Source organism: Eretmochelys imbricata, chromosome 21 (genome assembly GCF_965152235.1).
Source record: "Eretmochelys imbricata isolate rEreImb1 chromosome 21, rEreImb1.hap1, whole genome shotgun sequence".
In the NCBI taxonomy this organism is placed as follows: domain Eukaryota; kingdom Metazoa; phylum Chordata; order Testudines; family Cheloniidae; genus Eretmochelys; species Eretmochelys imbricata.
In genome coordinates, this window is record NC_135592.1 from 1,198,103 (window position 1) to 1,223,458 (window position 25,356).

At 51.4% G+C, this 25,356-nt stretch overlaps 1 protein-coding gene across 1 annotated transcript; it reads right to left on the reverse strand.

The window, feature by feature from the left end:
• Window positions 1-19,684: 19,684 nt before the first annotated feature.
• OLFML3 (olfactomedin like 3) lies at window positions 19,685-23,200 on the reverse strand. The gene is made up of 3 exons (XM_077839489.1): window positions 23,093-23,200; window positions 22,217-22,502; window positions 19,685-20,469 (listed from the first exon to the last, which is right to left on the reverse strand). Exons 1-3 carry the CDS (start codon window positions 23,198-23,200, stop codon window positions 19,685-19,687), a joined length of 1,179 nt encoding a protein of 392 aa, XP_077695615.1.
• Between the last annotated feature and the right edge of the window lie 2,156 nt (window positions 23,201-25,356).

The following is a 25,356-nucleotide window of genomic DNA, read 5'->3' on the forward strand; positions in this document are numbered from 1 at the left end:
ATTTCTCTTCTTCTCAATCCAATGACATTCAACATCAGGGTACAGAACTGAAGCTGGATAAGGGGCAGCAGAGCTGTAATATACATGTGCTGGGCCTGGCCACTGGAGGAGAGGATGCACTAATTTGTCTGTGGGGTCGTTAGATGGAGGAAGGCACACAAAGTCTGGAATAACCTTTGTTTCTGTGATGCTGCTAAACAGAGGGGAAGGGAAGGGAGATGCCCTGGCTGTGCTGGATGCTAAGGGTGATGCAATCTTGGGAAATGGCTGGAGGAAGGGTGGGCAGGGTAGCTCAGGGCAGAGGAGCAAATGGAAGGCTGATGAGGATCCATCAGAAGCAGACCAAGGAAGCAAATACCAGACTTCACCCATGTGCGGATATTCTGCACCTAGGGTGACCAGACAGCAAATGTGAAAAATCGGGATGGGGATGTGGGGGTAATAGGAGCCTATATAAGAAAAAGACCCAAAAATCGGGATTGTCGCTATAAAATCAGGACATCTGGTCACCCTATCTGCACCAAGCTCCCTCTCCAAGCTATTTGGCGACTGTTCTTGTTAGCGCTAAACGGCTCTTTTATGTCTCCGCAAAGTGTTTCTACCACCTATTTTTCCAGATGTTTCCTCTGGCTCAGAATCAGCAGTTGGGAATTCCAGCTGCATTGGAGGCTTTCCATTAAGCAGCTGTAGCATGTTCAGTTCAGTCTTGAATTTCTCATAGGTGAAGACTTCTTCACACCAAAGCTCAGACTACTCCCAGGAGAGGTGAACTGGCAGCAGGCCAGTTGGCCAAGGCACAGTTGTTAAGGTCTCCTGTATTCTTAGGGGGTATACATCAAAGTGCAATTGCAGACAGGAAAGTGACTATTTTCAATAGCTTCTTTGCACTCTACATGTCTGCTTCCTGTGCGTCCTTTGGGTCCCTCTGCTCCAGCATCTCTTCCTGTTAGCCATGCAGAGCGGGTACTGCCAGAGGTGAGCGAGTAAGGCTCTGACTGCAGAGGATCAAAGGACCCCGCTTACTTCCATACTGGGGGAGTTGGACCCTAGAACAACTTGTGCCCATTGATCATTTGTTCTGGCCTCGTATTGCCACAGATGCTAAAACACTCTGTGGGGCATCTTGGAGGCTGGGTCACCAAGTCTTTGTTCTCCTGTAATGTCATCACGTGGCTTTAACAGACGATGGTTCCTTTTAAAATGAGAAATGATGAGGTGCTGGGGTCTGTCCTTCAAACCAAAGAGCCTGGCCACTGCTCAGAGACTGAGAGCCCAAGCTGCTGCCACAGTGTCGCTCACTCCCCTGTACTCTTCCTGGGAGATGGGTTCTTCTGCCTAGCCGGGTGAGGTGCTGGGCTTCGTGGAGGGAGAGGGGCATCTGCAGTGAGCTGCAGAGATGATCTTGGAGCATGCTGGAGGCCGCACTTATATGTCAGCACAACTGGGGTGAGACTGGCTTTTCCTGCAGAAGGCAGAACATCCTGGGAAAAGAGCCCACAGAAGGTCCCCTGGCAGCCCCTGAGAACTATTGCTGAATGGGATCAGTCCTCCCTGGCCTCTCTAGGGCAGTGGTTCTCAGCCTGTGGCCCGCAGTCCCCTGAGGGGTCACAGACGGTGTAAGATTTCCAAAGGGGGTCACACCACCATTTGACATTTTTTAGGGGTCTGCAAATGCATTGAAGTTGAGAACCACTGTGCTAGGGTGTTGCTATAGGAGGATGCAGCTAGAGAGCAGACAAGAGGGCAGCTGCCCAGCACCAGGTGGGTTCAGCGACCCCTCAGGAGGCAGTTGTTAACTGCTGCTCAGACATTATTTCACAGCCCCCTTCCCCAAAGGTTCTCTGGGTAGAGGACCCCTCAGGTCCACAGAGGTTTCCTGTGAGATGTTCCGTTTTCCACAGACTCAGCTTGGGGCTCTGCAAGTCCAGACTTTCTGACAGGACTCAAAATGTGGGAGGGAGGGGGGTGCAAGTGGCCCTGGATCCCTGTCTGAATGCATCTGGCAGCCCAACACTGGTATTTTTACAGTAACAAGCCATGGTTCACATCAGATGGACGAGAATGTGGCTCTGAGAGGAGAAACCTGATAATCCATGGCAGGAGGCCAGGTTCCTGGTACACACTCAGTTTACCCTGGTAAAATGACTTCTGGCAGGAGAGCTGGGGAATGGAGATTTGATAGATGGCCAGAGAGGCCTCTTCTGTGGTAGCTAGGGCATTGTGGGATCCTCCCTGAAGCGTACGTTTGCTTTCTGTCCTCATGAGCAGTAACACACCTGAAGCTGACTGACTCAGGCTCAGAGATTAACTCATGAGCAGCCCAGGCTAACAAACATGATTCCTAGCATGCTCCTCATAGCAGTGAGGGCTCAGACACAGGGTGTGTTAGTCGTGCTAGGGGGAATGATCAATGCTAAACGTGCTTCATGTCTCCAGTGACATTGAGACCGGGAAGGAGAGGTCCCCTCAAGCTTTCCCTTAGCTCAGAGCGAGTTCAGTCCCTGCTATCACGCAGAGCACCAGGGAATGTGGCTTGGGCTGGTGCCTGAGGAAACATGATGAGCTTACAGGAGGATTCTTGTGCAAATCCAAATCTCCCTCTTCCCCCTTCATCACTGTTCGTTCTACTGCCTTCCTATCAGCATTTGCTGTTAACACACCTGTGAGATGGGTCTCGCTTGTAGCAAGTCTAATATGAAGACCAGCATTGCTATATGGTTCATTTGTGGCCTTATAACTCGGGCATGAATGAAAAGATCTGATTTTCCCAAGAGGAGGGAAACTAATCCAGTAAAGTGGGCACTCCTCTAACTCTCTGCCTGCCTTTCTGATATGCCCAGCACTGCAATCCGTAGGCAAAGTGGACACATTTAGCTAACGTCACTGAGTAGACAACAAAGGGAACCTAAAACTCCACTAGCTGTTGTGGCTGGGGGGGAAGCTTCCAACTCTGCTCATGCTAGTGTGAAAAAGTTGCGGGGTGGTGGGGGATTGCCAGGTCCCTGAAGTTCTGCCTTTCTGAAGGATGTGAACGAACTTTCCTGCAGAATTTAGGGTTTTGTGATTTATTCTTCATTTTCATTACAAAAAGGGCAAAGGTACCGCGCCCAACCTGCTGCCAAGCGAGTGTCTTCTGACACCTACAAGCTCATCTTGAGCTAGAGTATCCTCCCACTTGTGCTGTATAAAGCCGTGATAGACTGCATTGTTGCTTTGTAATTCCTGTGTGGTGAGTTAGAACTCTACCAGATGTTATGTGGGCAGAAGTACCTATTTGAAGCTAAAAGCCTGTGATTATACTTGCCAACCAGCCATTAAGAAAGAATTAAACTGAGAAATTATCCCCCATTCTTGTTTCACTACAATAGCATCTTTGTAATACACTTGTTTAAATTGCCTACTTTTAATTTTGCTTCCCTTCCTTCTAATGCAGCATGCAAGGCCATTTCACTTCATCAGTAAATCCTTGTGAGCTGTACAAAGAAAGAGGGAAAGAAAAGCCAAGGTGCTTGAAAATTAGACAAAGGTGAGAAAAAAATAACCCTGGAAGAACTTGCCCTCCCTTCCCCTACTGTTAAAATGAATCATTTCTCAATGTACTTTGCCAGAGAGCCTTCCAAAGGAAAGGATTTGCAGAGAAGCAGAGATGAAAGGGATTATTACTTACAAAGGCTTTTATTAGAGATAAAATATTTGGCAATTAAACCAATAGGAGCTGCAGCACCAGAAGGAAAATAAAGACTCAACTGGGGTAGCCACGTAACATATTTACCACTAACCTTTCATTATTGAAAGTGATAATATTACAATAAAGTGCAGTGCTGTGCAAAACCAGGGATTTAATGACTTTGTGCACCGACGAACTGCATTCAGGGTCCTGACAGAGCCATCAATTCCTAGTGCAATGGATCAGAACAATGCGCTGTGGGATCAGATTGAGTTTCTATCTACAGATGCTTTCCTTGCAATGAGGGGACCCGCTATGACATGCATGTGGGGACGGGGTGCACACAAAGGAACTCTGAGTTTTTTTGTTGTCCTATGAACCGAGCTCATTTTCTAGTCCCTCACTGGCAATACCATGAGGTAAGCTACAGCCCTTCCTCTACCCCAGCCATCTGGGGGCATGCTGCAGTGCTAAGCTCTTTTGTTCAAGACAGACGAGTGATTCAGAAGCTTGTTTGCTTCTGGGGTCTTTCAACGTGGAAGCTGGAGCTAGGCAAATTCAGATGAGAGCCAACACCCTAGTTTTTAGCAGTGGGGGCAATTACCTCCCGGAAGTGTACCAAGGACCATGGTGGGCTGTGTCTCACTTGCTGTCCTTATGTCAACCCTGGTGTCTTGCTAGAAGGTGTGCTGCAGCTCAGAGCGCAGGGATGGGCTAGGTGCAGCAAGCACTGGCTGAGGGTCTCTGGCCTGTGCTCTTCAGGGAGTCAGAGCAGATGATAGAATAGGGGTGTCAGTACTTACTAGTGCACCTTACTATTGTACAGAGTTATTGTGATGGCTGAATGGTTGTTGTGTCCATGTGCCTCCCCTCCACCGCTCCCAGGCTCAACTCCTTCCTTAAGGGAGGAGCCCTGGCCTGGGAAGTTCTGGGGTATGACCGTTCTTCCTGCCTGTGGGAGGAAGGGGGAACACTAGGTCACAGCCACAACAGCAGGAGAAGGGACGTTGCCCCTGTGCCCTAATAAATAGGCATGGCTCTCTTTCTTACTTGATCCAGGGTCCTGAATCCTTATTCCTCTCTGTGCCAGCTCCGCTCTCCTCCCCCCAGCCGCTGGACAATGAGGTCATGCAATGCTGGGTAAGGTGAAGGTTACCCCTGTGCAGAAGAGCAGACTAAGGTCTGTGCACCCAGGGGACTGAAGCAAATTAAGCCCTCCCAAAACCTGTGCATCATATAGGCGGTGTGTATGTGGGGCATTGACTCTGCCCGGGGGCACTTCACCCTGGCATTTCACAGCTGCCTGCGGCTGCCTATGGGAATCCTGACCTGGTCCCTGGACGGACAGCACAGGTTGGTTAAAGTTACCTGCCTGTTAAATTTTGTGTGTGTCTGACAGGAACTCCTGAGGGTGAGTTTGGGGGGTTCATTTGCCCTGCTCAGTCTTACCCATCCCAGAGCGAGATGTCATCAAAGATCTGACACCCCCTGCTGGGTACTCACCAGACTGCAGTGAGGGGATCCGAATGCCCTTAACTTGCTGGGGCTGGGTGGTAGCTAGCATTGTCCCTGGCTTTGGGCCTTTAGGCATATGCTCCAAGTGCAGATCTTGTATCTGACAACTCTTGGCAGTGGGGATGCTATAGTCCAAATGCATATCTCCTGAAACTAGTGCCATCTCCTGCAGGCCTCCCCAGCAGCTCTTGCTTGTTCCCTAGAACCCTATTGAATGTGTTAGCCTTCTGTGTTTAACCCTTCAGGGGCATGTGATAGTGAAAGCCATCAGACAAATTTTGTACAGGATTCTAAAACACTTACTCTTTACTTAACAGCACAAGAGAGACAGATTTGATTAAATAATAAACACACCTATGTGTGTTTTCCTTGCCTCATTTTCCTTACCGCTCTGCAGAGTTCTTGGGGCTTGGCAGAGTCCGCTGGGACTCTGGGATCCTTCCCCTGCCGCTCATGATATATCTTCCAAAACATGAAGCCTTCTCTGATCTTGTCTGGTCTGCAGTTAAACAGGACCCTCCGCTTCAAAAGCATACCTGTCCCTTCCCCCTCCTGCCTAAAGCGTCCTGTGTGTCTCTGTGGATCTTTTCCTATTGCACCCAACTGGTGCGTTATTTAAAGGCATCCAAATCCTGGAGTCTTTGTTCTACGCTTGGGGATTTTCCACTCTCCAACTACCAACCCCTTTGCAGAGAGGTGTAGAAGCCTGAATAGGTGACTACTGCATTATAACAACCCACCATTGTGTCTGCTCTGAGGGGGATGTGACACAGTTTTTGTCAGCAAATGGTGGATTCCACATACAGTCTGGCAGTCTGTAATACAGCAGTTTCATAATAACCTCATAGTATCAACCAGAGTTCATAAGTTATACAGGCAGATTTCCCAGATCATCACAGATGTGTTACCAGATTCCATTAATTCAAAGCAGTGGCACAATTTTGATTTTTCTCAGCAACACAGATATTTAAAGCAGAAAAATTTAATTGATAAATATCAACAGGACATGAGATCTGCTGTTTGCACAAGATATACTGTGTCACTTACAATGAGAATCAAGTGGACTGAGGCCAAATTAGATCAGAAGCCCAGTGAGAGGGCTGCCGGAGAATTGCAGATTGATATTTGAAACAGCCATGTGTTTTTATCCTGTATTAAATAAGAACATGCTCATTCTGAATCATCATCCAGGTACTTTGAACCTTTGTTGTTTTTCTGTTTCAAGAATAATTCTGATCTTGTGTTGAGTATTCTCCAGGCAATTCAAATGCATTTTTCTCTGAGGTTTCCTGTCCTTTATAGTTTTCTGTCAAATTGAATTATAGTAGAAACTCCTTTTGGCGGGATAAAGAAATTACTGCAACCGAGTGTGTGACCAGACACACAAAGGCACCATCGCTCTGCCTTGCTGCAGAGAAACAACACAGACACAGAGATAATTGTACGAGCGGAGAGAATCTCCCCATTTTTAATATTCACATTTGTATCCTTTTTTATATTTTATTTTCCTCCAAATTAAGGCAGTTGAGGTCTCATTGTTCCCAGGAGTCGTGGAACAAATGCTTTGTTTGTTCAGCCCCTGCCACTTAGTAGGGCTGATTTACCACTGAATGCATCCGATGAAGTGAGCTGTAGCTCACAAAAGCTTATGCTCAAATAAATTTGTTAGTCTCTAAGGTGCCACAAGTACTCCTTTTCTTTTAACGTTGTAACGAAACCCATGAACTGCTGGATCTAACACCACCTCCAAGGGCAAAAATGCACATAGGACTTGGCCAGCTAATAGTCATTAGGGGGAAGCCTTCTTCAGAGAGGGATGATGAGCTAGAGCTCTCTGCTCAGGAACCGGGAGCCAAATGTCACCTCATAGAAGAAATTCCAGTCAAAGCATTGCAGGTGAGATGGCTCTGAAGGCCAGGGGGGTATGAGGCAGCAAATCTGCCACCACAGCTCTTAGATCCCCTTTAAATTGGTAGGAATTTTAGCTGCCCCAGGGAAATAGCTGAAGAGGCATAAGTCATGAGACATGGGTTGGTGTTCCCACCTGCTTCAGTCTGAGCCTGGAGTTTCCTGCTTGCAGCTTCTCTGTTGGAGCCTTTCACTTCTTGTAACTATTGGGACCACAAGGTTATTAGTAGTAATAGTTTGAAACTCACAGCCCCTTGAATATCCATCCTCTTCTCTGTCCTGGTCAGGTCTAAACCATCTGAGGGGTCCAGGGGCTTTATGAACCTGGACAGCCACAGACTCACCTCACCACTTCTCAGCTGGGGAAACTGAGGCACAGAGGGGCCATGACATGCCCAAAGCCACTCTGGAAGGAACAGAAGGCCTAACTCCTAGTCCCCTGCTCTGAACATGAGGCAACTTGTAACTCTCTGCTGCTCAGGATCCAAAGGCCGTTAACCGAGATGCTTCTAGGAGCTGTGAGAGCTGCACTCAAATGTCTAGAGAGCAGCAAATGACCTATGATCCCAGCTAACTGCACCACCACCACTGTGGGTTCTGCATGAGCACCACTCCTCTCCACTCTCACTCTTACCCTTGTCCTCCCTCTGGGGGTAGAACAAACCTATGTCTCCAGTGTGGTCTTACAGCCTCTCCCTGGCTGTGCACGGGCCCTGTCCTGACGAATGCCAATAGCACCCATGCAATTGTAGGCAGGAAATGATCCAGTGAGCCCGTGGAGCTGTGATTCTGAACGTGCCAGGCAGCCCATTGTGAGTGCTAACAGTAACACCCGCCTGATCATGGCAGGGTTTTTGTCTGGCCAGCTGTCGGCATGGGGCCTTGTTGGAACCGCTCAGCACAGGGGTTGTGTGATGTGGTCTTGCTGCTCTCGGGGGGTGGATTTGCACTGACAGGGAAGAATCGCCTCACCTTTGAGTCCAGATAGTTTGCTGTGTGATTTAGGCCTGCCCAAGCCCCAGCCCCAGCCCCAGCCCCAGCCCCGGAGAGGATGGAAATTCAAGGCCAGGGTGTGTTCTCGCTGCAGCCTGCACGCTGGGCAGGGGGGCGAGGAGAACTAAGATCTGGGCTGCTGGGATGGGATCTGCTTGTGCCAGCCCCAGTGAACAAGAGATTCTAACCACGCGCCTTGGGGCAACATCACTCACTTTGAAGAAACAAGAGGGCAGCGGCTCACTGGCCTTTGTGCCCCGCGGCAGACTCAGCACAATGCACAAAGCTGGGTCACACCGTGGCAGTGATCCAACAGGGGAAATCAGCCAAAGTGAATCCAGATGACTCCCCCAATGGAGAGAGAGAGAGAGAGAGAGAGACTCCTCCGCTCTGTCCGCGGCCATGGGGAATTTCTGCTTGCAGTGATTTCCAAGTGTGTCATGTCTGCTATCCTTCCCCATGTGCAGTCCTGGACAGTGCGCGTCTGCAGGTCCTGGCAGCAGCTCCTGCAGGGCAGGCAGCCTCCCCTTGAGTGCACAAAGGACATGTTACCAAACTCACCAGGCACCAGCATCCTCCACTCCTGCAGCCTCCTTCCTCTTCGTCTGCACCTGTCTGATTTGTCAGGGCAACAGCTAGCCTGGGCAATATCTTTGTCTGCCCAGAAGCCCTGTTACGCCCCATTGTACAGCTCCTGAGAGCAAGTCTCAGCGACAGCCGTTGGGAAATGTTCACCCTAAAGGGAACCGGATGTTTCTATTGCCTCCCATAGGGCTCAGGCATGGCCCATGCCCTTCTCCCCCACACCCAGCAGGGAGGCAGCATGGGGCCATATCCTGGCCCTGTGGTCCCTGTCACATGATGGAAGGTGGGAGGGTTCCCATCCGGCACATGGGAATATGGCAGTGGTTTAACCCAGAGCAGCACAGAGGGTGCATTCAACCAGCCAAAGGAGAACTCTGCTTTCTTTGCCCTTTAAAGTTCTTTACAGCCCTTCCTCTGAATGATAAAACCCCAGGGGTGCCCCAGCAGGAAGGCCCTCTCAGCCCTGCCAGGCTCAGAAATCCACATGAACTTTCCTAAGCGATGTGTCCAGTCCAAGGCAACCTGAGTGGTGTGACCTGACATCATCTGTCCCATTTATTGTTATCCCTTGAATGGTGTCTCTTTTCACTCTAAGACAGTAATGAATTTTTCCAAAACTGAATTATCAAAGGCAGGTTTGTTCCATGTAACCCCAGAACCAGTCTCGCTTGCTGGAATGAAAACGCTGTCATAGACCAGATGCGATTTTTGTAGAAGTGCTTTTCAGCAGAGGTGATGCATAGAGGGTTATTGTGAGGATTAATTGGTTGATGTTTGTAAAGAACTTGGAAGATGTGAAGTCCTGGCTGAGTGCTACTTTTCATAAGCTGCTCAGGAATTGCAGCTGATTTTCCACTTTACTTCTGCTGCCCCTAAGTGTTTGTGCAAAATAAATTCTCCCTAAGTATTTGGGAACAACAGAGGCCACTCTAAACAATAGCAGAGGATGCTGGACAAGGGACTCCTTTACTTGACATAGTTCCTCAGTGTTTTCTTCTCCAAAATTCCCTGGAAACAGTCACTGCTAACTAATCATTTAAAGAGTCTACTTAGACTTGGGGGTGACATGCAGTGAGGGTCTCAGTGCCTCATGCTAATCCAGTCACGGACAGATTTATGGCTGCCCTTGTAATTTTTGGGATGTACCTTATAGATTTCTTTTTGCTCTTCCAGCCATTTCCCCCCGAGATTTTCCACAGAATGGTGAACTGTTTTACATCCAGCCCCCTTTTAGGATTAGTTCCTGCAGTAAAAATTGTTTTGCTTTTTTTTTTCTGCATTTTTTTCCAGCACTATTCGTTGGAAGTTTTTTCCCATGCAGTCCCAGTCTCCCCCTATCCATCTCTGAGAAGTTCATAGGGGCCCCCTTTGGATTTAACCCACTGCTCCAGTGCCCTGGAAACTTCCTCCGACAAACCCTTTCAGTTCCATTGCTAAACTGCTGGGTTGCGATTCCTGACAGTACAGAGCTTGCCCACATGCTCAGCGTTTAGCTGATCGCCATATTTGGAGTTGGGAAGGAATTTTCCCCCAGGGCAGAATGGCAGAGGCCCTGGGGGTTTTTCGCCTTCCTCTGCAGTGTGGGGCACGGGTCACTTGCTGGAGGATTCTCTGCACCTTGAAGTCTTTAAACCATGATTTGGGGACTTCAATAGTTCAGACATAAGTTAGGGGTTTGTTACAAGAGTTGGTGGGTGAGATTCCATGGCCTGCATTGTGCAGGAGGTCAGACTAGATGATCATAATGGTCCCTTCTGACCTTAAAGTCTATGAGTCTATGAGAGCTACATGGATGATAAATTGTGCGTTCCCTGTTCCGTACGAATGGATCCGATCCCATCATGGAACCACTATGTGGGGGATGGGAGGGTGAAACCTTTTTTTACTTTGTTTTTTTAAGAACTTTGTTTGACTTTGGTTCTGTCACTCAGATGATTTTATTTGGGAGACAGCGAAGGTATGCAGTGCTGATTACACTCAAGCGTTGGGAGTGGGTATAGCTCATACCACACATCCAAAGTTACACAGCAAACCTTATTTTATGTACATTTACACATTACATTAACTATACATTGCATTGCACATTCTGGAATTGGCTTGGTTACTTTGTAGGAAGCAATTTCTGCATGGCATGCTCTGTGTACTCACTGTTTATGCACAACATGCTTTTTACCTTATTTTATGTTTTAGGCTTGTTTTATGCATTGTTATCTTGTCTATTGTAAGTTGTTCCCTGAGTGTTCCCCCTTCTCTTAGCTAGTACAGACAATCTGTTCCCTGCTGATCCATTCACCTCTTTAATCCAAAAAATAAGGCTTCACCCATGTCCAGTTACTCTTGTCGAGCCAAGCCTACATTAGCCATTATTACTGACCCCTTTCTCAAAAGATACCAGGAGTGGAGCTCACACAGAGTACAAGTAACATATGAAATTGGCTCAGGTCATCTACCAGCCTTTGGTGTGGGAAGGGAATGCAGACATGCAATTCATCTGTGCAGAGAACCATGCAGCATCAGTATGAGTTACAGTGTTTAGGGCTGTGGACCCCGCTGCATCAGAAACTGCTCTGTGTCAGGAAGAAGGGTGATTGGGTGGTGGAGGGGCTGGACTAGGAGATATGGATTCAGTTCCTGGCTCTGTCACAAACTTCCTGCGTGGCCCTGGGCTAGTCACTTGATCTCTCTGGGTCTCAGGTCTCCAGCTGTCAAATGGAGATGATGATAATACTTCCCTTGTCCTAACCTTTGTCTGCCTTGGCTTTCCACTGTGTGTGCGCAGCACCCAGCACTAGGGAGCCCTGCTCTCAGGTTGGGCCTGTAGGTGCTGTGGCAGGATAGAGAGACCACCTGCCCCTGGAGTTCTGGTGGGTGTCTCTGAGTGATCTCACCACCACCACCACCACGGGTTCCTTTGGGATTAGAAGACTAGGACTGGGAGACCAAAGGTTGCTCCTGTAGGCTCCCAGTGCAGTCCAGCGGCACAACTCTCTCATCGCTTCACTTTGAAACCAGCAAGAATTTCACAAGTTCCTTGGCAGTGTGCCCCCTGGAGAGTTAAGGGGACATACACGCTTTCTGGTGCTAAGGGGTTTGATTTGGGTTTTGTATCATGGAAATGAGAGCAGCCCCTTTCTTAGCCTGGGAAGGGTTCAGATGCTCTTCATGAGACTCTTGCCTCTATCCTGACCTATGAAAGATTTGCACTTTTCCTGGCCTTATTTCAGTGTTGTTAACCAAATTATAACAATTCCTCTCATGATGTAGCTGAGCAGCACTCCCCAGACTTGTGCCAAGCTTAGTCTAACCCTGATCAAACCCCCTGCCAAACAGGAAGGGGGACGTGGGGCAAGTGCCTCAAGGTCAGTGGAGCTGCTCTCGGGAGAAAACAGGCACCAGTAAAAAGTGGCAGGATATGTCTGCACATTGGGAGGGCTCTAGTGAGCAGCCCCTCCCATTTATTCTGCTGGCTTCTCAAACCCATGGCAGCCATGGAGCCGGGAGGCACCGATTGGCTGGCATGGAACGGGCTTTAGGGGGGTCCTTTGGCCTGGTTAATTTCAGAGGGGACATGGCCAGAAAAGCCCAGGCTTCTTTCCTTTGTGGAGGGAAGTTACTTTCTGAGAGCAGAGAGTTGGTGCACGTGAGAGAAAGCCAACCACAGCCCTGGCTTCCACGCCTCACCCTGTGCTTTTGTCAGATGCTTGTTTTAAACAGATTTTTCTTTTAGAAACCGGTGGGTTTCAGCAATTTCCCCAACACATTTTCTGCAGTTTCACAGCACCATGCAGCTATTTAGGGTACCTGTTCTGCTCGGTTGGCAATGGGACGGGTACGGTACCTGGAGAGATTTCAGGCATATTACAATGATGCGTTTTATTCTTTGTACCTTCTGCCCATTTTAAAATTGCACATAGGGATGTGCAGGAGCCTTCCCCCACCATCGAGGACAGATTGCACGGACTGCAACTGGCAGGGGCCTTGGGAACAAGGACATCGCTCAGGTTTTTAAGTAGCTACATTGAGTTACCACACATGCTAAGCCGATGCTTGAAGACAGGAGAACATCACTTGTTTATCACCTCTGATATCTCTGTGCATATGGCCATAGTGGATTGTAACCTCAATAGGGCTTTGCACAGACAGAACCCTTCCAGCAGTGCATTGTTTGCAAAATATTTCTTTCCTTGAATGAAACTGCAAAATGCTGTGAGGCACCAGGGGTGGATAGAAGGAGCTGCAGGGCCATGGGGCAGGGAGCTCGCTAGCTGCCTGTGGAAGTGTGAGAATGGGAAGGGAGAGGAGGTGTAGAGGCTCCATACAGCAGCCCAGTGGGAACAGGGAGTGAGCGTTGTAGGAACATGTCCCTTGTTAAAGCCACACTCTCAAAGAAACTGGAGATGAGTGCTGGAGAACCCTTCAATGGATGGATGGATCTTCACCATCATCAGCATCTAGGTGCTCCCCAGGAAAATTCAGACTTGCATGGTAAGAATTCTAGTAAATTTCGTGAGGCTCTTGGGGTACGTCCATACTAAAGCTGGGAGTTATTCCGGGCAGACGTGCTGAAAATAGCTGTGTGGACACTGAGCTGGAGCGGAGGCAGGGGCTCGCCACCCAAGCTCAGAGCCATCCTGCCCTGGGGGTCCGAACTCGGGTGGCAAGCCGGAGCCTCTGCCAGTGTCCTCCCTGCTGTTTCTAGGGCACGCCCCACTAATCCAAGTCTGTCTGTCTGGGTGCGGAGGCTCATGCCCAGCTGCAGTGGAGACATATCCTTGGACTCGTCTCTGCTACAGGAAGTTCTGCTTGGGCTAGGGACATGACAGTTTTATTTTCTTTCCCATCCTGCTGCTGCTCTCTAACAGAGCTGAAATATAAACAAATCTGTCCGAGATCTCTAAGCCCCAGCAAAGAACAGGACAGGCGGAAAATCCCCCTGGGTTTCCGTGTTCCCCTGGCAGAGAGGCAAGCTGCAAGAGATGAGAGCTCTGCTCCTCAGGCCCATGGAACTTTCTACAGTAAGGGTCCAGCTCACCTGTGAGGAGGCAGTTTGTGGAGTCAGAGAGTTTAAGGCCAGAAGGAGCCACTAGATCACAAGTCCCACCCATCACCTAGTCTGACCTACTGTATTCCACGGGCTCCTCAGTTTCACCCGCTTACCCTGTATGGAGACCAATAATTCATGTCTGGGCAAAGCATCATGCAGAAAGGCAGCCATTGGCTCTTGCGTCCTTTCTCTGCTGAATCACAGAACCCTGTGGTACCCAGCGTCAGGAGCTCATGGAGAAAAGGAACCTTTGAACATTGCTGATGAGACTGCTGAGACAACTCTTCCTGTACCAGCCCCAGAGACACACGGGCTCTAGCAGGCTCCTGCCCTCAGCCTTTTCCTACCTTTGCACATGTCACTTCCTGCTGATGGCCTCTCTGGTGTCCAGCCTGGCATTCCGGAACAGGCTTGACAGAATAAAAGGGTCCCCCTGCACCTTTTATTCTGATAACTTGTCTGTCCAGTTCACCACTAGGGGAAGCCACAACACCTACACCATGGTGACATTCACAGACTTTCCAATTAATCCATCCATGGTTTGCTGAGGAGAACGTGGCTTCTCCCTGCAAAATTACTGCTCAAATAAAGCAAACGTCAAACAGGTACAGGTGGGAGATAAGTGGTGCTTAAGTACTGTGCAGGCCTCTGCACAGGTTACATTCACCCTAGATGAGAGACATTTTGTTCACCTAGTTTATAAAAATGGGAGCTGGTGTGCCCTGGCCATTTCTAGATTTGGGGTGAGATAATGTTTGTTGGTGTAGAACTATACTAAATCCACCTATTTAGTTCCAGCTGGAGAAATCAATCCTCCTAATTATTTACAACTATGCAGTTTCTTAAAAATTACATTCCTGTTACTAAGTAGCAGAGGGATAGCCGTGTTAGTCTGTATCCACAAAAACAACAAGGAGTCTTGGTGGCACCTTAAAGACTAACAGATTTCTTTGGGCATAAGTTTTCATGGGGAAAAAAACCCACTTCTTCAGATGCATGGAGTGAAAATTACAGATACAGGCATAAATATATTGGCACATACATTGGCTTCAAACGCCAATATATTTATTCACTCCATGCATCTGAAGAAGTGTTTTTTTACCCACAAAAGGTTATGCCCAAATAAATCTATCAATCTTTAAGGTGCCACCGGACTCCTTGTTATTCCTGTTACTGTAAAGCTACTGATCTGGAAAAGGGGCCAGTAAATTAAATTGACAGTTCACACAGCCCTTCACACTTGGATAATTTCTCTGCTTGAGTCACAACATGAGTTGAACTTTTCACAACATGTATTTTAACCCTACTTTATACAACCAACCAATATTTAATGTATAAAGTGGACAAGTGTTAAGGTGGCTGTTGAATTGCTGGTGAGGTCTCTTGAAGGGATAAAGGAGCAGGTGAATGGCTTGAATGGCTAAATGCGCAGGGGGGTTCACATTTGCCATATCGTGGCCCCATGGTACAGCAAGCAGTTGTGGGAGCCTACCCCATCTAGCCATGAAGAAAGGGAGGGTCACATCCCCTGGCTGAGAACCCAGGAAGTAACTTGCTCAGTTTGCAAAATCCCTAACCTTTTTGTAAATCCTTTTATGTTAAGTTCTGCTATTAGAGGAACCCCAGCTAAATGGATTTGCTCAAGTTAATTCTGTTTCTCAGCCGCTGACTGGAGGAACTAGTGCACATGGCTAATTAGGCAAAACCTGTTAGCTGGGTTGTCTTGGTGAGGTCTCCCCTGAAGGCTGGAGAGGAGAGAAATACCCAGTAGAGAAAGTAAAAGTGACTGAATAGCCAAACATCACACAGCAAGTGGGCAGCAGAGCCCAGAGAGAAGCCAGGTTCGACTCAGTCTCCTGCTCCAACAACTGCTAGGCCACAGTGCCCCCCACACCATGTAGTTCCCCCTCCCCCCCGGTACCACTCTTCCCATACCCCTTCAGATGCCAGCTCAACATGCAGCATCCCCTGTGCGCAACACCCCCATTCTGCCCACAACTATCCGCTTGTCCTCTCCCGTCTGCCAAGCTGCTTGGCTGTGTCGCCATTCTGGCTCTGCCCTATAAGGTAGTGATGTCCTGCTTTTCCATTCAGGAGAGACCAGGATAGTGAAGGGAACATCAGGACCCTGCAACGCTCAGTGCGTCCTTTCCACCCCAGCATGCAAGCCAGGCTGCTACATGGCTGCTTGATACGTTTGTGCGTCCTGGTGCAATGAAGCCACCCAGTGCAGCAAACCTTCCTTTCCCTTGGTTCCCCCAGCTGGTCACTAGTTGCTGGAGAAGGCCCAGCGCTGAAGCCGTAATTTCTGAACTCTCAGCTGTTACGGGTCGAGGCCCTGGTGTTGTCAGATGCCCTCTCCTTGTGCACACTCTGGGCAACTCACTGCAGGCCGCTCCATGCTAGGGTGTCGTTTGTGTGACACTTGCACCCAAAGTCCCCAATAGGGTCAGGGCCCCATGGTGCTGGGTGGTGAAGACACCCCCTGGCCTGAAGCACTCATGAGCTAAGAACCTGTTGAGCACTGCACCCAACCCCTCCCTCCCATCTGTGGCTGGCTGCTCCTGTGCTTGCCTGAATCTAACAGGGATTGTAAGCTTCTCAGAGCAGAGAGTTGCTCTGCCTGTACAGTGCCCACGGTGCCGAGCTGGCTGCTGCTCAAGCCCTCTCGGGACTGCCCCCTTCGCTTGCTGCAGGCAGGCTCCCTCCATGGCCCTTGAATCTCAGCTGCAAAGGTTTCTTTACTCGGAGTGGGACTCAATCAATGATTTCATGGTCATTTTGGAGTTACACAACAGTAGTGGTCTGACCACTGTGAAGCTTCAAAAATAGAAGCTAGCATCCAGTCCAGAAAAGTCTGGTGTCCTCCCCATCCTATCCAAAATCCCCTGTTGTCCCACGTGGCACCCATGGCCGTTTGCCCAAACACTGCACAGCCAGCTCCTGAGATGCCTTATAGTTAGTTATTGCCAGTAAAAGAAAGGGGGATGGGGCATGAATGTGTTGTGGCACATTTGTGCTAAGTCTACCAATGTTTTTCAGAAGATCTGTTTTTCATCAGAGTGATGTAATTCTCGCTCTGATCACACCCCCATCACTCCTGTGATTCCCTGGCTGGAATACTGACCAGGAACCCTCCTGCCTCCTTCAGCTGCAGGCAGCTATTTGCCTCTTCCCCACGTACAGTTCACCGGCCATTAGCTGAACCTCCCTCCCTCCCCCCCGTACAGGCAGTTTGGCTCTGGGCCCACCAAGGAGATGTCTTTCAAAAACAAGATGTTCTTCATGGCCTTGCTTTGAAGCTGTTGCTCCAGCCAGCAGCCCAATTAAGATTAAGACCATGTTGCTTTTTGAGTCTCTGCTCTGGTCTTCGCGGGGAGTTTGTTTCTCGCACTGCAATATGGCCAGAGTAGGTTGTTACTGGCTTGCGGGGCTGGCAGGAACCCAGCCAGAAGATGTAAGAGCCTGGCTGCTCCTGAATGTGCTCAGGATGCCTCGTTGGCTGCAGTCCTTAGGCACCGAAAGCCACAGCCCTTCCCCTTCCCGGAGACCAAGGTCCAATTTCCTAGGGGAGGTGCTTTGCTGAATGAGCCCTGGTCAAAGAGAGGCATGGACATCACAGATCCCCTGACTTCTTCTAGCATCCTTAGGGCTCTGCCCCATGGCCTTGGCTTAATTCCCCCTCACCCCCATGCTGGGTGTTGTTGGCGCTCTGGCTGCTGCCCTCCACACTGAGGTGGTGGCATTTTAGAGGGGCGGGTTTGTACAGTGTAGGACTCTTCAAGGATGATGGCCCTAGGGGAATGGCACCGCAGATCAGCCATGTGGTCTCAACCTCCTGTGACAAAGGCTTCGCTTTGTCTTCACTTCTGGCGAGGTCTGTGTTACCTTGGGGTGACTAACGCATCAGGGAAGACAAGGAATGGTAGCTGTACCCCATGGGCAGCCCTATTCCCTATGGGCCATGCTCTGCCAGGTGACACCATGGGCTGTGTGTAGCTGTGTGACTGAGTCGCCGAACCCTAGTCCCATCCTGGAGCCGGCTGGGGTGCGTTGTGACTCTGCAGGCGTTGGAGGGCACCAGCCAGGGCCCACAGTAACACAGACAGCCGGAAGTGGGCATCTGCCCCAGCCTCCTGGCCTGGCAGCAGGATCTAAGGCTGAGAGAGGGGGCGAGGGACCCATGGGTGGCAGTGTTCTCGCACGTCCAGCACAGGCCCTCAGGGTGGGAATGTCAGACCCTCCTAGCCCCTTGACTACCTGCCTGCCAACTTGAATACAAGTAATGTATCTGTTCTTTGAGCTGTTCTTTCCCTGTCTTCTCTAGCACTCCTTGCCCCTGGCTGTTACATTAATGGTGTTAAGTCTCTGGTTACAATTGACCTATTTAGGGAGGACTGAAGCAAAACAGGAATTAAACACCTCAGCTTTCTTGATGTCATCTGTTATTAGTGCTAAGTGGTCGATGTACACTTGCCTTCATCTTCCTCTTGTGCCTCATGTATTTATAGAACCTCTTCCTATTGCCTTTTATGTCCCTTGCTGGGTGTCACTCATTTTATGCCTAGCCTGTCTGATTTTTGTTCCTACATGCATGTGCTGTTCTTTTGTGCTTCTCCCTAGTAGTAATAGTAATGATAAAGCTAAGACAGTGTTGGGATGCATGGCAGCCTCACTTTGTAACCTGCTCCACACCAGCAGCTATAGGAGCCAGGCAAGCTGCAGAAGGAATAAATTAATTCTCCATTTCTGGACCAGCTGTGCAGCCACACAAGAGATCCCCCCTGCCAGCATGTCCTGACACGTCTGGGCCTTTGCTTTAGCCCACCATGTGTGTGAGCAACGATTAACTTTGCTAAAGATCAGTCATGGATCAAGGCCAGGGTGGGCTGGAATGTCACAGGTGGGTGGGGAGGGAAGAGACCAGGGCAAGAATAAGAGAGTGGAAAATCCTTTATTACATAGAGTTTCTTTGGCTGCCTTCATCCTGAGGAGCTGTGGTTTGTGCTTTGGCTCTAACAGCATTCCCCGCACCGCATTCCCATTACAAAACCTTTCTCAGGGGTGGGGGATGTGCGGGTGGATATTAGTGTACTCAAAGTGCAGCAACAGCGTTGGTGGGAGACAAGCTAGTCAATACAAAAGGGGAAGAAAGTAGGTTGACGTGTGTTTCAAGGGGGCACAACAGTATCTTAGCAGGAATCGAGCCACAGCATGCTCAGTGCAAAGTCTTTAGGCACACCGAGGTGGATCTAGGTCAGCAGCCTGTAGCTGGATGAATTTATCTAAAATCAAACAGGAGGTGGCTGTTCACACGGAGTCGGGGGCAGAGCATGGCAAGCACCGCCCTAGGTCACACATCACTGATAGCTGTGAGAGCTCCAGAAAAACTTCAGCGTGATGTTCAGGCTGCTGAAGCCACCCCCAACAGAGAGAAAGGCCCTTCTGCACGAGGAGTGCACCACGGCAGGCCAAGCGGGAGCTGCTTCACTCAGGGAGGCCCCCCACACAGCTCCCTCTCTGAGGGCTCCAGCCAACCCCACCTGCTGGTGACGGCTCCTTGAAGCTTTTTATTTTAGACCCTGTTAAATAACCCCAAACTTCCTGATGCTGTGAGTTGATGCTCAAAGAAGTAACGGCTCCCGATATCCCTGGAGCTCATGCTGCCGGCCTGTGGCTGCCCCCTTACTGCCCGGTGAGCAGCCCAGGGGATCCCATGGCTGGTGCCATGGGGCCCTGCTGCAGTGAGCTGGGGAGTGTCAGTCAAGAGGCAGGGCTGGCCGGGGAGCTGCAGCACCATTCACAGTCACGGAGAGACAGGAGCAGTGGTGGGCGTGTGGCCCTTGCGTTAGCTCTGAGGAGCTGGCTCTGCCACCCTGAGGCAGGCTGGGCACTTGTGGACTGCACAGGCCAGGCACCGCTCAGCGTGAGTCAGGGTGGCAGAGCGAGGTGCAGGGCCAGGTCGGTCCCTCTCAGATCTCCAGTTTCTTCTTCATCTCCATCCTGTAGATGATCTGGTAGCCATCGTCCCAGGCGTAGATCTGCCGCTCCTTGGGGTTGTACTTCATGCTGGAGTGAGACCCATAGCGCTTGGGGAAGTACACCAAGGCAGCATCCTCAGGTGTCATGGTGCCACTGACATCAAAGACGCACTGCACGCGGGAGCGGCTGGGCAGCCTCGTGTTATACACCACATAGAGTGCCCCGCAGATGACAAAGGCACTCTCAGCGTTCTCTCGGGGGCATGGCGTATCCCACATCTGCTCTGTGTCCAGGGAGACAGGGTCCAGCTTGGCCAGGCAGATGTTCTTCTCATTCTCCCTGGTGGCATAGATGGCCCATAGCCCTTCCTCATCAGCTGCTATGTCGATGTAGTTGAAGGCGGAGAGACCAAAGACAGGTACCTGCTCCTCGACTGGGAACACGGAACTGTCCACAATGGTCTTATTGGCCAAGCTGAACTTGATGACCTGGAAGGTGCCCTGCTGCCGGATGTAGTAGAGATGCCCCCCATACACTAGGTGCCCGGTGCCCACCCAGGGGTAGGGCAGCTTGATGCGGGCTGCCTTCCGCGTGGCAGAAAACAGCGTAAACTCCCTCATCCTGGGGAACACATAGACCGTATCATTGCTGGAGCCATCAAAGATATAGATCTTCTCCGAGCTCCCCACGGGGTCCTTGGTCCACAGCCCAGCACTGCTGCCAAATTTCTTCAGGATCTTCATGGCTTTCACCTGGGAGATGGTGTCACTGCAATCTGTGAGGGGGCAGGAGAGCCTGTGAGAACCAGCCCCCAGCAGCCAGCCAGAGCCCCAAGTGCCTTCACACCCTCCCTGGGCACCTCAGCACAGGGGCTGGGGACCCCCCCAGAGGGAGAAGCACTTGGGAGAAGAAAGGGGGGTCTTTAGCAGAGAATATTTAGGGAGGCTTTACTTCTGAGTCCTTATGGCAGGAAATCTGAGTCCTCCTCAGTGACACCTACAGGTGCACTGAGGTCAGCCCCTGACCTGAGCCCTGCAAATACAAATTACTCTTCATTTCCTAGCTTGCTGCCTCAGGGTTTGGTACTTTTGCCTAGCACAGTTGTATGTGGGCACCTTCCACAGAAAATCCACAGCAGTTGTGCAGTGGTCTCCCTGGAGCTCCTGGCTCTTTCTCTGCTTGGGGGTAGCGCTCCGCTCAGGATCGGGGAGGGCTTGGTTTTAGGGGGTCTCAGGAGTGAGGGAAAAAGGTGTTTGTCAAACAGGAAGGTTTTCCTGCATTTCCCAGACTCTGGATTTGCCTTTGGAAGTTGGTTTCCCAGCTTCCCCCAGGCCATGAGAACCAAGGGAGGGAACTCAGCAGGTAGGGCCCTGTGGGTAATGTACTGAGTCCCTCGAGCTGTCTACCTCAGGCAGATCTGCGCCAAGCTGCTGGATCCTGAGGGACAGCAGCGACCTTACTATGGCCACAACTTCCAGAGTCAAACCTGCTGTTTTTTCCTGCCTTGTATTTGGAGCCTGGCTGGAGTCACCAAGCAGCATCGGCCACTTCGTAGGTCCCTAACCAGGCCAAATTGTCTGAAGTGCTCAGCCTGCTGCTCCCCCTGGGGCTGGCTTTGCCAGGGACTCAGCACCCAGCCTGCCTCCCAAGAGCTATGCTACCAGCAATCTCCAAGAGGCTCAAGCAAAGCATCAAAACAGACCATTTTTGAAAACTGTGGCCCAAGCCTCTTTGTTTATGAAGGAGCCTGAACCAAACTTCCCCATCCCTTTAGCCATTCCAGTGCTGCCGGGAAGCAGGCACTGATTTGTTCGGGCAGCTGGGTGTGCTTTCCCTGCTCTGGCAGGCACCTCAATTCTGATGCTCAGGGAACTGTTTGGACTCATGTTGTAAATCTCTATAGATCCCTTTCAGTCCCTGCATGCAGCAGTGCAGGACTCCTGGGGGCAGGGCAGCTCCATGGTCCCTAGAGTGCTGCATGCCCAGGGATGGAGGGCAGGGGAAGACCACGGAGCATGAGTGTGTCAGGAGATGAAGGGAGCTGCCGCAGAACTGGCCGCAGGACTGGGCGAGCCCCTCACTAGCACGTGGCAGGAGTCAATGGAGAGCACAAGGAGAGCATGGAGCAGGCTTAGGCTAATCTTGCATTCAGTGACAGCTGAGCTCAAGACCCCATTGTGCTAGGCAGTGTGGATCCTAGGAGACAACCCCTGCCCCGCATGTGGACAGTCTACAGGGGGTCTAGTGACCTCATTGCGCAGATGGGGAGCTGAGGCACCGAGACATGATGTGACACACAGCAGAGTCCGACCTGCACACAGATCTCAGCCCAGGGACTATCCACAGAGCCAGTGGGCCAACAGACCCGTCCGGGGGAAAATTTTGCCTGGGGAGGGGTGGGCAGGACAGTACTCCAGCCAGTGGCTCTGTACCTACACAAACACTCCTCAGCAGCTCCCTGTGGGAGCGTCTAGGCACTGCCTGAGGGGCATGTTGCTGGCTGGGGAGACGCCTGCCCTCACCTGTCAGCTTATCATACTTCTCGTTCTTCCTCTTCTTGGCTGTGGAGACCTGGTTCTCCATCAGCTTCTCATCCACCTCCACACAGGGAGGAGCGGGGTTCTGCGTCTCTAGGTAGTCCACCTCGCGCTCCAGCCGGTCCACCCGCACTGCCGTGTTCTCCACCTCTGTGCGCAGCCTGTCCTGCTCCTTCTCCATGTTCTCCAGCATTGTGATCACCTGGTTCTTGAATTCGCGTAGCTCGGTGGAGTAGCGGCTGCTCTGATCATGCCACTGGGAGATCCTTTCCTGGGGGGTGGAAGGGCGAGGTGCTGGAGCCCCTATTGCCTGGAGGGGGCTAGTGCAGAGTGTACAGGGGGCAGCCCTCTCCCTTACCCTGGCCGTCTGGGCCTGTGACTGCCATTCTCATGGGTCATGCAGTGACTGGCAGCATTGCTCGCATGCCTGATGGCGCGTGCCTGGCTTCGCGTTACCCTCAGCCCTGTCCACGACACCCTGGAACAACAGCCCCCATCCTGCTCTGAACAGTAATGGCTGGAGGGCAGTTTGGAGACACCCTCTGGCCCCAGCTCTCCTGCAGTCCCCTAGCCGGCTCCTGCTCCTGCACTCATCTCAGCCCTTGGCGCCTGCACACTCAGCACGTGTCCTTCCGGCTCCTCTCTCCCACCCGCCCCCTCTTTGCTCACAGCACCGTGGGATGGGGCCCTTTCACCCAGCCTCCCCCACAGCCAGTGTTAGCTTTGCTTTAAGTTCAGGTAAAACAGCATTGACTGAGCAGAGAACCACGCTGCGAACGCCGCAGGTTGGGGAAATGCCTGAGCCAGGCCTGGCCCTGCTCCCCTACAGCAAGGAGGGGAGATGCAGAGACTTGCGCTTACCTCCAAGGCGCCAAATCTCCTCTCCATGTACTCCATGAACTGCTGCTGCTGAGCACTGATGGTCCCCGCCAGGAGCAGGGCAAGGAGGAGGCCGAGCCTTGGGGCCATGGCTGGCCTGGGAAGGCAGCGCTGCTCTGCCTAGCAGGGTGGATGAGAGCCGGCGCGCTCGGTGCCACGCTCAGAAATGGGCTCCAGCTCACGGCTTTGGAATGTTTGGACGGTTCCTGGGGGCGGAACGCTGCTTCATTCGCTGGCCTTTATTAAATCCAGATGGCTCAGAAGAGGGGCTGCTTGGTGCCAAAGGAAAACAGCTCCAAGCGCCTTAACCCCTTCGTGGTCTGGGAGCCAGGGATAGAAACAAAAGACTACACCCCTGTCCCATTTGGTTTTCCCAAGCATTGGTGCTGTCTGGCTTCTCAGGAGGGTGGGAGGCAGGCTCCAGAGGGCTCAGCCCAAGTTACAGTCATTGCTTAGTTTATGCAACGTGCAGGTTAGCTGCTGATTTTAGCTCTTCCCATCTCCCAGGGCTCTTGTTGGTCTCCACTTGCTATGCTGGGATGGGGCTCAGTCTGTCTAGGCATGGCACATGCGTGCCTGGTTCCACACCTGTGTGCCTTAAGATGGAGCGCAATCCTTACCACAGAGCCTTGCTGGGGGGCCTTGGCTGAGTCACTAACTCCTGGATAGACAAAGTCTGGATAGACAAAGGGTGGGAGGGGAAACCGAGGGACGCAGCGGAGACGTGACTTTTCCAAGATTGTAGAGCAGGTCAGCAGCAGAGCTGGGCACAGGGCCAGGTACTTCTCTTGTAAGCTGGGGACAGTGTTCTGTGTGAAGCTGTGACCCCAGCCCCCTCCCTGCCCCTCAGCACAGCTAGAGGGTCCACAACAGCTAGCGATGGATGAAACACTCGCATAGTCTTTGCAGGAGGGGTGGGATGTTTCCTTTCAGGGGCTAACCTCTGTCACTGGAATTCCTGGCCCCTGCGCTCTGAGGGGAGTTAAGCAAAATCAGGTGTGTCAGTGGCAGGCAGGGGGCTGTGCAGGACCTACTCCAAAGGAAACAGAGCCAGGCCTGCTAAGATGCTGCTTGCAGGGAAAAGCTGGCTTGTTACTGACCAGCCCTTGGCACCAGAGTGTCAGCTTCGCAGGGATGACAGCCACAGGGCACCGCAGCCAGCGACCCCATCTCTGCAACATCCCAGCCTGAGCCTGCCGCCAGCACACTGAACATTGGCCCAAGGGGAACACTAAGAGTATCTGATCTAGAGCCAAGCCTCAGCGCTAGGATGGGGTGTGGTGGTTCCCCAAGACATACTGCGCCGGCGGGGCGTGCTGGTTACCGTCACAGCCAGGGGCTATTGACAGTGATTATAATATTGGCACTTGGCAAAGAACAAATGGTGGGAGCCTTCTGCAGAGCTCCAGGACTCAGCCCCACACTGCTCTGCTCCCGCTGGGATACCTGGCAGATGGAGCCTTGGAGCTTTCTGGCTTTCCCCACACTCAGTGCCCAGTGGCCTTAGCATGGGCCACGAAAGGGGCCAGGAGTCCCACCGGGGCCTGCCTGAGCACAACTAGTGAATGAAGAGCATGAGGATGCTGTGTGCTGTACTCCATAGCTGAGGGAAGAGGAGCGGGGCTGGGGTAGGGTGAGATTCACAGAGAAAAACAGAGCTTAGGGCATTGCTGTGGCAAGGTGCCCCTGGCTGATTAATCTATGTGCAGCCATGCTGCTGGGCCCCATGCAGCCTGTGACACAGAGTGAGCAGACACCCAGCCCCAGGACAGAGCCACATGCCTGTCCTGGCCCCATTGCACTGCAAGACAAGAGAAGCTAAGCTCCTCTGGTGCACAACCTTGGCCTTTAGCCGTTCTGTTGGAGTCAAAGCCAGGCTGACCACCCCACTTCCCTGCTCTGCCAACTGCACCAGCCTGCAGCACCCCGCTTGGCTTGCTGCTCATGCTGTCGCTGAACTGATCGCTGCCCTCTCCGGCCGAGCCCCCCTCGGACCCACATCTGCCCACTGGCAGCTGGAACTGAGGCACCAATTGTTTGGTTTGGTGACCAAAGAGGAAAAAAAAATGGTTAATTTCAAACCAGCCTTGACCTTTCTTCTCATTGAAATGAAAAACAAACCCAGCCATTGGGGACCCACAAACTGCATGGCCATTTCCACACTGGGCTCAGGGCAGGGTTCTAGCTTAAACTAATCCCTAATTTGACCCAAGTGCCACAGTTTCAGTGCTCCCAAAAATGGATTT

Excerpts from the sequence above, each read along its gene's own strand:
- OLFML3 (XM_077839489.1), bottom strand. The coding sequence starts at position 23,200 with ATGGCCCCAAGGCTCGGCCTCCTCCTTGCCCTGCTCCTGGCGGGGACC. Across the intron at positions 22,503-23,092 it reads GGAGATTTGGCGCCTTGGAG|GAAAGGATCTCCCAGTGGCA; the intron begins GTAAGCGCAAGT and ends TCCACCCCCCAG. Across the intron at positions 20,470-22,216 it reads GAAGTATGATAAGCTGACAG|ATTGCAGTGACACCATCTCC; the intron begins GTGAGGGCAGGC and ends GCCCCCTCACAG.